Here is a 13,582-nt window from a genome sequence, read left to right on the forward strand (position 1 = left end):
GGCCCCCAACCACTGGGTCGCAAGAATGTTCTGAAAAAAAATGTATAATAGCTACGTAATAGCTTATGGGATATTTTGTCCTTTAAGAGCCGACTTCAAATAACATCGATCACATCGCCGCGGTCTCTCTCTCTCTCTCTCTCCTCTCTCAGCGCAGCGGCAATCACATTGCTGTCTTTAGAGTTTGAGTATACAGTACTTCTAAATTACAGAGGTATTATTTATGAATCGTTTGCAAATGTACCTCGCAAATCATGTAGGCTATACGTGAAGAAGACGTTCAACCTTGTAACATCGCAAATGACTGAAAAGTAATTTCAGAATTATCCAGATCAAACCATGATCAAAATAAACTCTTTAACTGCAGTAATAATATTTTAACGGGTACACTTTTAACGTAGGTTTAGGAACCTAAACAGTCCTGTGTCAATCATCATTAAAATCATATCGTAAACGGGAGTCTTTGTGGCTCATCGCGGCCGCAATTCTTCTGGCATCTCAATTTTCTTAGTTTAACTGTTGGATGGATACATGAATAGCCATCTTCTGTGGTAAGTCCTTACATTAAAAAAATGTATATGCAAAAGTGAAGTTGTAAGATAAGGCAACGTGCATGTTTGTTTCATGTTTATTTCGTTTCGTTTTGTATAGCCCTTTTTATTTTTTTATTTCTGCACCCGTTGTAACTGCGAGCAGCAGAGCAACCTGCCTTCGCTTTTTAAAAATAGTATGTGTTGATAATAAACGTTTAAACTAACATTGTGATATGCTGAAAATATTTATTTTAAATAGTTGTTATTATAGGCAAGTGAAGTGTTAATTTGAGAGGCTCAATTCATCACATGTCGTCAACTTGCTGTCGGCCGCTAACCACTAGTTATCATAAAAAATTTTAACAAACAAAAACTGCTATAAAATGTAAATAAAAAAGAAATATAACTATTTTGCAATTTAAAACAAAACTGAACTGCTTTAATTGCTGCAAGAGTACAGCTGTACAAGCTGTGTAAGCAGTTATTTTTTGCTATTTCTGCGGATTTCTTTTGCAAAATCTATGCGGAATTTTGCAGAATGTTTTAAAACGATCCGAGAGAATGTGCGCTGTGAATATTACAAAAAAATAAAAATTTTTATAACATATTATACATTTTATTAAAGGATTACCCTGAATTAAACTAGACCAACATGAACCAACAGATAATGGATAATGTGCTTTCACGACCATATAGAGTTTTATATAATATACATATATTACTGTCTACAGTGTAACAGTAAAAAGAAAAGGCTTCTCATAATGAATGTAGCGTATATAGCAAGATAATTTCATCAGTTTAACAACACAATGTATATATATTTATCTTGTAAAAGGATTTGAAATAATAAATAATTGTCGCGTCACGTAGCAAGAGAGAAGAGATCTCATTAACTTCTCCGCAGTAAGTTTTATTTCAAATTATTTCAAATAGTTTTACATATTAAATAGACTATTAAAAAGTTTGTGCTGCTCTCATAAAAACCTCACTGCAGACAGCACAGACTTCTACTCACAAACATACGCGATGCAGTAACTATATCTGCAGAAACAGATTCCTAATGGGGAGAATTAAAAAGTTCGGACTCGGGCTGAGAATTCTGGGCTCTACTACTTTTGCGTCCACTTGATTTTAATAATTTAATTGAGGAATTATATTTAAAGAAGAACAGACAGAAGCACTTTTAGTTGTGAGTTGCATTTAATAAATTTTATTTTCTGGGCTGTTTCTGATTGTAAAATTATTACTTGATAATATTGTTTAATTTATTTAAATAATTTCAGCCTACTTTTGCGTCCACTTGATTTTAATAATTTAATTGAGGAATTATATTTAAAGAAGAACAGACAGAAGCACTTTTTGTTTTGAGTTGCATTTAATATATGTTATTTTCTGGGCTGTTTCTGATTGTAAAATTATTACTTGATAATATTGTTTCATTTATTTAAATAATTTCAGCCTACTTTTGCGTCAACTTGATTTTAATGATTTAATTGAAGAATCCTCTTTAAAGAAGAGCAGAAAGAAGCACTTTTTGTTGTAAATTTTATTAAATAAATGTTATTTTCTGGGCTATTTCTGATTGTAAAATTATTTGATAATATTGTTTAATTTATTTAAATAATTTTAGCCATTTAATGTTGCACATGCGCTCTAAAAAACACTGGATTTACTAAAAAATATAGACAGTGCATCGTTTTTGCATCCCCTTTTTTAGTAAGTTTTACTAAAAAATTTAAGCAATGGGGCACTTAGTAAATCCAGCCTTTATTTTTTCTGTGTATATTGGGGGGGGGCTCAAACCAGCGTTAGCCCAGGGCCTCACAAAGGCTTAACCCGGCACTGATGAAGAGTCACAGTGGTGATGGGCTTTACACCTGTCCTCATAACAAAATATATTAATTTGAATGCATATAATAAAATGGTAAAATTTGTTATTTCCTTTAGCTTAATTTGTAGAACATTGTGTTAACAGTGGATAAGATCGTGGGTTCAATCCAATTAACACACATTCTGTTTAAATGTATTACTTTGGATAAAAGTGCCAGCCATGTAAATAAGTTGCAGTAATATTAGATTTGCACTCATTGTAGGTAATTTGTTAAATGATGGTAACAAGACTATGGGGTGGTTACCGGACAGAGATTAGCTTAAGCCAGGAATAGACCTTAGTTTAATTAGGAAATATAACTAGTTTTAACAAAAATGCCTTATTAAAATCATTACTTGTGTGCATTTTGAGACTAAACAAAGGGCACTGATGTATTATAAGATATGTCAGTGCAAGTTGTTTTCAGTTTGGACAGCTCTTACATTTATTTTAGTCTAGGACTAGTCTAATTCCTGTCTGGGAAACCGCCCCTATATCTCCATCTAAATATTTAAAATCCAGATTTTATTAATTATTAATTAGGGCTGGGCATCGATTAATCTAGATTAATCTCATACAAAATAAAAAAAATTTGCACAACATATGAGTTTGTGCTGTGTATAAATATTATGTATATATACACACACACACACACAAAGAAATGTATTTATATATTTGTTTTTTATTTATATATAATATAGACCATTTCAAGAAATGTAAACAACACTGGTCCAGGAGCACTTCCTGTTTCAGTTTTTCAACACTAGATAAATGTTGGGATAAAATAAACCAACAGAACATATAGAACTGAATTAACTGAAGTTAAACAAACATCTTAAAGATAATGATATATGTGAAATTAAAAAATACTGTCACAAACTGTACCAGGAAGTGTTTCTGGACCAGTGTTGTTTACATCTTTTGAAATGGTCTATAGAATATAGAAAAATATAAATAAATAATATATATATATATATATATATATATATATATATATATATATATATATATATATATATATATATATATATATATATATATATATATATATATACATGAAAATGTTTCTTAAATGCATACATGAATGTGTGTGTATTTATATATACATAATAATTACACACAGCAGAAACTTATATGTTATGCAAAAATTACTTTTATTTTGTATGAGATTAATCTAGATTAATCTATGCCCAGCACTATTTTTAATAAAAAAAAATAGTCACTGAAGTGAGATTTTTAAATAAATAATTTAATCACATTCACAAGACAGCACTGCGTGTCTCCATTTGATTACTGGATCTGAAAGATTACAAGCAATTATAACACTCATGTGTTGACTGCCTTTATTCCTCTGGGCTTCATACAGCTGCCCTGGAGCACTTAACTAGATTAGGATAATTTTCTAGTTAATTTTAAATACAGCAACCGAACAATAAAAAAGTTTTATATTTTGTTATATTTGTTATTTATTGGGAGATTCTCTATTGCAAATGTGGGATAATTTACCTTAAATGTATTTATTTTACCTATTAATTCATGATTTGTATATTTTCTTTTGTCAAGATGATAGTTTTATCAATTTCCTTGCATTTCACGAATTTTGACATAGATTGAATAAAGGGACTTTTATTTTGCTTCTTTGAGCGTGTCGTCGTGGCGTCATAAGTGGTGCGCGCTGCGCCGCCCGTCTTTCGGTTGAGGAAAGATTAGGAGGTAAACACCAATCTATTTGTTTATCAGAATCTTTTCAATAGTTTATCAAACAAAAAAATCGTTCAATTCTTAACAGAGATCAGATTTCCTTGTGCACCTTTTGTCATCAGGATGATGAGACAATCCTTCATTTATTTTGGGAATGTATAAACTGCTAACCCTGCTGAAAAAACCAGCAAGACCAGCATATGTTGTGTTTTGGTGCTGGTAGGCTGGTGACCACCAGCTAAACCAGCATAGACCAGCATAATTCCCATGCTGGTTTGATGCTGGTTTTTCAGCAGGGAAATATTTGGGGTTTATTTTTCAAATTTTGTTAAAAGATATCTTTCTGTAAATTTCTGTTTACATCAAAAATTGTGTCCTTTGGTGAAACTATGAGATTAGACCATTATCACTTTAAATGTATTCTTAACTTGCTTCTTCTCCTTGCTAAATTTAATATTTACAAATGTAAATTATCAAAGGAAAAGATTAGGAGGTAAATTAAACTAATATAAATATACTAACAAATACATATTAAACATTATTGAATATTACTGAATATTACTGAATAATTAGGATTACAGTATTGGATCACATTATTGCAAAGTAACGTTACCAAGAATGGAGATTTACTTCACTTTTCAAGCCATTATGTAAACCTGCGTATGATTTTTGTGTATGATCTGTTTATGCGCTTTACATGAATTTTAAGGAATATTCATGCTCCTCTTTTCCATACAGTTCTTTTACATAGCAGATTGACAAATGCTGTTGTTAGTGTTGACTTACTCTGAGATGTAAACCTTTGGGGTGGTTCAAGTATGACTCAAGCGAGTGCACAACTACTATGAAAGCCATCACCAATGGAATCAGGTGTATTTACGTAATAAAAAGAAATGGTCACTGATCAATTTAGTGACCAAATCTGAATTGATTATTTTGGTGAACGAACTGAAAATGTATGATTCACTTAGATTAATCAAAATTCTCAACACTACAAGTGTGAAAAACCATAAAGGAAAACAAAAGTGATCAGTGTTTTGTGTTGACCACAGAGAAAACATTATTGTGTCATTACTCTGAAACAGTACTTTTTTATGTCTCATTTGGGTATTGACTGTTAAATTATAACTTTGGTCATTTGTATATCTTCTCAGGTCTGTTCCTGTAGATGCTGAAGAAACAATCTCAAATGACACAATCTTCAGTGAAGTCACTATCACACCAGTTCATCTATAAATACTGTGAAGAAGTCAAACAAGCAGCTGCTGTCACAACACATTCAACTACTCTACTATTCTGATCCACTGTTGTAATGATGGAGTGTGTTAAAGAGGAGACTGATCCTGAATCATTCACAATAACATTTCAACATACTCAACAACAAACAGGTTTGTGTTTCATCTTAATGACTGATGAAGAACATTAAGTTTTTTTTATCATTAGAGCTGTACAATATTATAATGAGGAATTTGACTTGATTATAAAAGAGAAAGAGAGTCATCTACATTTGATAAAGTTGGCATCAAATATTGTGACATCACAATAATCTTTCTTGCATTTTGATATTAAATTGAGGTTTAATTTTGTTAAATTAATTTCATGTTAATTTGTTCATTATAGGTTTAATAGAAGTAAAAGAGGAAGTTCAAGGACAAAATGAAGTGAAGGATGAAGATCAGCACCACAATTTCAAAAGTGAAGAAAATTCTTTCAGTTGCTCACAGACTGATGATGGTTCACCTCAAGAAAGAGAAGAAGCTAAAATCTCTTTTCCATGCCATCCATATGGTGAGACTTCTTCACAAAAAGGACATTCAAATGTTCAAATAAAGACTCACACAGGTGAAATGCTTCAGTATGAAAAGTCTTGCACAAGTAAAAGCCACCTTTTGGATCATTCAGGTAGTCATTCTGGTGAGAAGACCTTTGCATGCCCTCATTGTGATAAGTGTTTTAAACAACGAAGAAGTCTTAATGTTCACATAAAGACTCACACCGGAGAAATGCCATACAGCTGCCCTCAGTGTGAAAAAACCTACAGAGATAAAAGGCGCCTTAAGGATCATTTAGTTACTCACACTGGTGAATGGCCCTTCACCTGCCTTCAGTGTGATAAGGGTTTTTTGCGACAAAATTATCTTAATGTTCACTTAAAGACTCACATTGGAGAAAAGACAAACACATGTGAAGAGTCGCTGAAAGAATGTAAAATAAGTTACACTGACCAACCGCCTTTCGCTTGCCCTCAATGTGGAATGAGTTTTACACAAAGACGAAACCTTAATAGTCACATGAGGAGTCACAGTGATGATGGGCCTTACACCTGTCCTCATTGTGTGAAGAGTTTCACAACAAAAGCACATTTAGAGAATCACATACGAGTTCACACTGGAGAGAAACCTTTTAAGTGCCCTCAGTGTGATAAGAGTTTTAAACAACGTGGACACCTACAGAGTCACATACGAATTCATACAGGTGAGAAGCCTTTCACGTGCAATCTGTGTAATAAGAGCTTTAGTCATAAAGAATCTCTTAAGCAGCACGTACGAGTTCATACAGATGAGAAGCCTTACTCATGCAATTTGTGTGATAAAAGCTTTAGACATAAAGAAAATCTTAAGCAGCACATACAAGTTCATACAAGTGCGAAGCCTTACTCATGCCATCTGTGTGATGAGAGCTTTAGACAAAAAAAAAATCTTAAGCAGCACATACGAGTTCACACTGGAGAGAAACCTTTCAAGTGCCCTCAGTGTGACAAGAGTTTTACACAACAAGGAGTTCTTAAGCAGCACATACGAATTCATACTGGTGAGAAGCCTTACTCCTGCCATCTGTGTAATAAGAGCTTTAGACAAAAAGAAAATCTTAAGCGTCACATACGACTTCATACAGATGAGATGCCTTACTCATGCCATCTGTGTGATAAGAGTTACAAATGGGCACAAAGTCTCAAAAAGCATCTGCTGTTTCACCATAATGAAGAAAACCCCTAAAAGTGTTCACATTGTGAAAAGAGTTTTGAGTCTGTGACGCTGATAAAACACAAGTTGTAGAGTATTGTGTTAAAGGGCGAAATGGCAATGGGTTCAATCTCAGAACAGTATTCTGATTAAATGTATAGATTTAATGTATTGTTATTTACTTTGCATAAAACTGTCAGCCAAATGCATTAAAATGTAAATGTATTTCCAGGATTTTTTTCATGTTGGAGTAACACTACTAGCAAATTTCCACTAATTTGTTAAAGTCTATATCTTCATCCATATACTTAAAATCTACATTTTGTTAATCATGGATATGATGGGAAGATAACTAAAAATTGTGAAAGATTACAAGCTATCATAACACTCGTGTATTGACTGTCTTTTAGTGATATAGTTTTCATGAAGTTTAATTTATTTATTTTGTTATGTGTTCTGTTTTGCAAATGTGGAATTAAACATATTTATTTTACCTATACATTCACGATTTGTATATTTACTTTGGTGAAAATGATAGTTCATTAACTTCCTTGCATTTCAAGAATTTTTACATAGATTGAAAAAAGGGACCTTTATTTTGCTTCTTGGAGCCTGCCGGGTGGTGACGTCATATGGGTGCGCTCCGTACGCTGCCGCTCGCTTTTCGGTTGAGAAAAGATTATGAGGTAAATAAAACTAATACTAACAAATAACTATTTAAACATTATAGAAAATTATTGGAATAATGTTAATTAGGTTAACAGTTTGCATTTCTTTATTTTAAAGTACTGAGAGTTGTTTTACTACGGCCAACAAGGCAAAAACCAAAGATTTACTTCACTTTTCAAGCCATTCAGGTATGTATGTTTATCAAATGAATTTTAAGCAATATACGTGCTTCTCTTTTCCATACAGTTCTTTAACATAGCAGATGGATAGTTGCTGTTGCTAATAAACTGTCTTGATCAGGGTCATAACTTGTAAGACATGGAAATACAGTTACAAACTTTGTTTTCCATTAGAAAATTAGAAGACGTACCTTATACAAACGGTTAATATGCAAATCATTTGCATTTGCCTTGTCAAAATGTTAACACCCAGAAATGGCAAACATAATCATAAAGAGAACTTGCAATCGGTGTAAAAAATAAACTAGAAAATACTTCAATACCAGCAGCCATATCACCCTGTAGCCCAAGACAGCTTGCCCACTGAAGCTAAGCAGGGCTGAGCCTGGTCAGTACTTGGATGGGAGACCACCTGGGAAAACCAGGTTGCTGCTGGTAGTAGTGTTAGTGAGACCAGCAGGGGGTGCTCACCCTGTGGTCTGTGTGGGTCCTAACACCCCAGTATAGTGACGGGGACACTATACTGTCAAAAAAAGCACCGTCCTTCGGATGAGACGTTAAACCGAGGTCCTGACTCTCTGTGGTCATTAAAAATCCCAGGATGTACTTCGAAAAAAGAGTAGGGGTGTATCCTGGCCATACTTGCCCATTGGCCTACTAATCATCCCCTCATATACTAATTGGCTATATCTCTGTCTCCTCTCCACTAATAAGCTGGTGTGTGGTGAGCGTCCAGGTGGATGCTGCACATTGGTGGTGGTTGAGGAGATTCCCCGTTCATATGTAAAGCGCTTTGAGTACTGAGAAAAGCGCTATATAAATGTAAGGTATTATTATTAGGGGCCCGTTTCAGTAAGGAGGTTCAACAAATTCGTGAGTTTTTGGTTACAGAACAGGCTCTAACTAAGCTTTAGTCCGAGTTAAGCGTGTGCGCACAACCACTATGAAAAGCCATAACCATGAGCATATAAAAAAGAGTTGTTATGGGAAATTGCTGCTCAAATCATTAATTTTTAATCACTGTTAGAATATCTGACGTAAATAAACTAAAAAATATCATGTATATGTATATATGACCTGTATATGGGATATTTTTTGTCCTTGAGGATCCCCTGAGGATCCTCCTCGACATTGGAACAGTCCTTCGATGGATGTCGATGACATAGCAACCTCGAAATTCTGGCTTTTGGGGATCCTTCCTTGACATTGAGAAACAGCCTATGTGTAGCCTTTCGCGCTCTAAAATTACCCACAATAAAAAACAATTTAAATGTTTAACCCTAATTAAATGGATATTTTATTGTCTCGTAATATTCAGTTGATGTTTTGCCAAAAATGTACCGTGTTTATCTTGTAGGGTCCGATGAAGATACTGATACTGATTTTGACTTTGGTTTTACGACTACACCCTGCTTCACTCCTCAACTTGGTAGAACACATTGTAAAATGTATTGTGAAAAAAAGATGGGAATAGTAAATAAAATTATATTGGAAATAAGTTATAAGAATTAATGAAATATTGTTAACAGTCGTGGTGTGCGTAACTAGGCAACCACGTTTTCGTTTGCGTTGCGTGACGTCATCGAAGTATGTCCCAGAACGTGCATACTCTTTTTTGCTACACACTCAAAAGTATGTACTTTTTCCTCATAAAGAAGTACATACTTTTGGTTATAGTATAAGAAGAGGAATTGGGACTCAGCATATGCTGTGTATGTGTTCCTTCATTTGTAGATAGAGACAGGCAGAAGATTTGAACTATATTACGAATCGTTTCAGCGATTCAGAGTTGACTCCCTACTTTAGAAGCCAATAACTTTATTAAGTGTGCACTTTTTTTGTTTAACTACTTTGCACATCATTTACATTACTGGACAGCTGCATGATACACTGCAATTCAGGTCATTTTCAATTTTGGATCTGTCTGTAACTTTAAATTGTAACTTTGGTCATTTGTATTGTATATCTTCACAGGTCTGTTCCTGTAGATGCTGAAGAAACAATCTTAGATGACGCAATCTTCATTGAAGTCACTATCACACCAGTTCATCTATAAATACTGTGAAGTCAAACAAGCAGCTGCTGTCACAACACATTCAACTACTCTACTATTCTGATCCACTGTTGTAATGATGGAGTGTGTTAAAGAGGAGACTGATCCTGAATCATTCACAATAACACCTCAACATACTCAACAACAAAGAGGTTTGTGTTACATCTGATGAAGTTGAAATGAAAGAATTTAATTTTAATAGACCAACAATCACAATAATCTCTTTTGCATTTTGAGATTAAATTGAGGTTTAATTTTTGTTCATTTCATGTTAATTTGTTCATTGTAGGCCTGATGAGCGTGAAAAAAGAAGTTCAAGGACAAAATGAAACAAAGGATGAAGATCAAGACCACAATTTTAAAAGTAAAGAAAATTCTTTCAGTTGCTCACAGACTGATGAAGATTCATTTCAGGAAAGAGCAGAAGACAAAATCTGTTTTCCATGCCATCTTAATGGTGAGACTTTTTTACAAAAGGGACATTCAAATGTTGACATAAAGACTCACACAAGTGAAATGCCTCATTGTGAAAAGACTTGCACAAGTAAAAGCCAGGTTGAGGATCATTTAGCAAGTCACACTGGTGAGAGGCCCTTCACCTGCCCTCATTGTGATAAGTGTTTTAAACAACGAAGAAGTCTTAATGCTCACATAAAGACTCACACTGGAGAAATGCCATACGCCTGCCCTCAATGTGAAAAGACCTACAGAGATAAAAGGCGCCTTAAGGATCATTTATTTACTCACACTGGTGAGATGCCCTTCACTTGCCCTCAGTGTGATAAGGGATTTTTACGCAAAAAAAATCTTAATATTCACATACAGTCTCACACTGGAGAAAAACCATACAGCTGCCCTCATTGTGAAAAGACCTACAGAGAAAAAAGGCACCTTAAGGATCATTTATTTACACACACTGGTGAGATGCCCTTCACCTGTCCTCAGTGCAATAAGGGTTTTTCACATAAAATAAATCTTGATGCTCACATAAAGACTCACACCGGAGAAAGGCCCTACACCTGCCCTCAGTGTGATAAGGGTTTTATACGTAAAATAAATCTTGATGCTCACATAAAGAAACACACCGGGGATAAGCCCTACACCTGCTCTTTTTGTGATATGGGTTTTTTACGTAAAAAAAATCTTAATGTTCACATAAGGACTCACACCGGAGAAAGGCCCTACAGCTGCCCTCATTGTGAAAAGTCCTACAGAGAAAAAAGGCACCTTAAGGATCATTTAGTGAGTCACACTGGTGAGTGGCCCTTCACCTGCCCTCAGTGTAATAAGGGTTTTTTACGTAAAATAATTTTTAATGTTCACTTAAAGACATTCACATGTAAAGAGTCCCTGAAAGAACATAAAATAAGTGACACTGACCACAAACCTTTCTCTTGCCCTGAATGTGGAATGAGTTTTTCTGAAAGAGAAACCCTTAATATTCACATGAGGAGTCACAATTTTTATGGGCTTTACACCTGTCCTCATTGTGGTAGGAGTTTTGCATCAAAAGCGCATTTAGAGAGTCACGTACGCATTCACACTGGAGAGAAACCTTTCAGGTGCCCTCAGTGTGACAGAAGTTTTAAAGAACGAGGGCATCTTCAGCATCACATACGAATTCATACAGGTGAGAAGCCTTTCTCGTGCAATCTGTGTGATAAGAGCTTTAGACATAAACAAAATCTTCAGTATCACATACGAATTCATACAGGTGAGAAGCCTTTCTCGTGCCATCTGTGTGATAAGAGCTTTAGACAGAAATCAAAGCTTAAGCATCACATACGAATTCATACAGGTGAGAAGCCTTTCTCGTGCCATCTGTGTGATAAAAGCTTTAGTCAAAAGGAAAATCTTAAGCATCACATACAAATTCATACAGGTGAGAAGCCTTTCTCGTGCCATCTGTGTGATAAAAGCTTTGGACATAAAGGAAATCTTAAGCATCACATACGAGTTCATACAGGTGAGAAGCCTTTCTCATGCCATCTGTGTGATAAAAGCTTTAGTCAAAAACAAAATCTTAAGCAGCACATACGAGTTCATACAGGTGAGAAGCCTTACTCGTGCCACACGTGTGATAAGAGTTTCAAACAGGCACGAGATCTCAAATTGCATTTGTTGGCTTACCATTCTGTAAAAAGTCCCTAAAAGTGCTCAAATTGTGGAAAGAGTTACCTTTCTGTCACTCACTCGATGACCTTACGATGGCATTCGACCTTGGGAGACCAATCACTATTCTATTCTATCTGGAAATGGATAATGACTGAACGATGAACATTGGCGAATTGGGTTGGCATTCTGTGACTCCGCCCAGGGATCTGGTTATAGGGGAGGCTGGTATGCTCATTCATTCATATTTGTTCTTCAACGCTTTCATGTGGGTCTTATCTCACATTCGTTCTGATTACACGCCTTGCTCTGCTGGTGTTGGTGTGGCATTTCCACTGATTGTCTCATTACCCCTCAGGGTATGTCTCCACCATGCCATGCCCCCTCGTGGCTCCTAATGCTATCCTTCCTTTCGAGCCTCTCGCGCGGTTTATGGGGATGATGCTTGCACTCCCAATCCGTTGCAGTGGCTCCTCAGGACCATTCGCCTCGGCTATGCGATCCAGTTCGCCAGGCGCCCGCCCAAGTTCAACTGCATTATTTTTTCACGTCTCGTCTCATAATACCTTTGCAAGATTTTTTAACTTCATGGTACATTCTAGTCCCAGGTGGTGTCTGCTCTGGCACTCAACCTGGTTGCTGGCTGCGAGCCTGGATTTATCCAAGTTGGATTTCTCTATATTTTTATTTTTTGAATTTGGCTTGCGGGGAAGCCAATATTGAGGTTTCGTTGACCCTTTTGTATAGCCGGCTTTGAACCTTTTTTTAGGCCTGCCACCGCTTGTGTTGTTTTTTTTGTTCCCCCTACTTTTTTCCCCTTACCAGTGGAGCCCCGTTTCGCAGCTCTCTGTTTTTGGGTTATGTTTTTTCTCCGTTCATTTGGTCCTTCCACTAGTACCTCCCCCACTAGGCTCTTTCTATTCGACTTCTCAGTACTAAATCTAAATCTGAATGAATGAGCATACCGGCCTTCCTTTTGTACCCGGATCTTTGGGCGGAGGCACGGTGTGCAGATTTCATTCACCAATGTTCATTCTTCATTCATTGGCCGTTTTCAGATATTATCAGAGTGATTGGCCTCCCAAGGTCGAACCCCTAGTGTCATGTCATTGACACAGCATCTCGTACCCTCCCTCGGGGTATGGAGGTTACATAAATAACAAAAACGTAGCCCATAGTGATGGACGGGAAGATGTTGGAATGGAAGATCCAGATTTTATGGACAGGTGTCTTTTATACACATAAGAGAATAAAAGAATAAGGTGTTTTACATGTGCACATCAATCTGTGGAAGACATTTGTATTAAAATGAATCTACCATAAAAATATAAACATTTTCATTTGTTTTATCAAACGAAATTGTTTTACCAATGCTGGAGAGAAGCTGCACCGCTGTCATTCATGTTGGAGAAGTTTCAGACGATCACACAGCAGCAGACTAGCGCTGTCTGCAAAGAGGTGAACAAACATCAACTTCAGTCTTCAGGTCCAAACACATGATG

General features: G+C 35.7%; 2 protein-coding genes and 1 pseudogene across 2 annotated transcripts in view; all 3 read left to right on the forward strand.

The window, feature by feature from the left end:
• LOC141349017 (uncharacterized) overlaps positions 1-13,412 on the forward strand; it is a 105,240-nt gene extending 91,828 nt beyond the window's left edge. The window contains exon 3 of the mRNA XM_073859462.1: positions 10,258-13,412. Within this exon, the coding sequence (XP_073715563.1) occupies positions 10,258-12,119 (1,862 nt within the window). The 3' untranslated portion in view covers positions 12,120-13,412. The remainder of the gene's footprint in view (positions 1-10,257) is intronic.
• The window catches only part of LOC129451677 (uncharacterized), a 53,545-nt gene continuing 44,041 nt past the window's right edge, over positions 4,079-13,582 (forward strand). The window contains exons 1-5 of the mRNA XM_073859475.1: positions 4,079-4,116; positions 5,259-5,492; positions 5,725-7,753; positions 7,854-7,924; positions 9,890-10,120. Of these exons, the coding sequence (XP_073715576.1) occupies positions 5,417-5,492; positions 5,725-7,100 (1,452 nt within the window). The 5' untranslated portion in view covers positions 4,079-4,116; positions 5,259-5,416 and the 3' untranslated portion in view covers positions 7,101-7,753; positions 7,854-7,924; positions 9,890-10,120. The remainder of the gene's footprint in view (positions 4,117-5,258; positions 5,493-5,724; positions 7,754-7,853; positions 7,925-9,889; positions 10,121-13,582) is intronic.
• On the forward strand, positions 8,237-8,353 carry LOC141354413 (5S ribosomal RNA; annotated as a pseudogene).

This window comes from Misgurnus anguillicaudatus, chromosome 21 (assembly GCF_027580225.2).
Source record: "Misgurnus anguillicaudatus chromosome 21, ASM2758022v2, whole genome shotgun sequence".
NCBI classification, from domain to species: domain Eukaryota; kingdom Metazoa; phylum Chordata; class Actinopteri; order Cypriniformes; family Cobitidae; genus Misgurnus; species Misgurnus anguillicaudatus.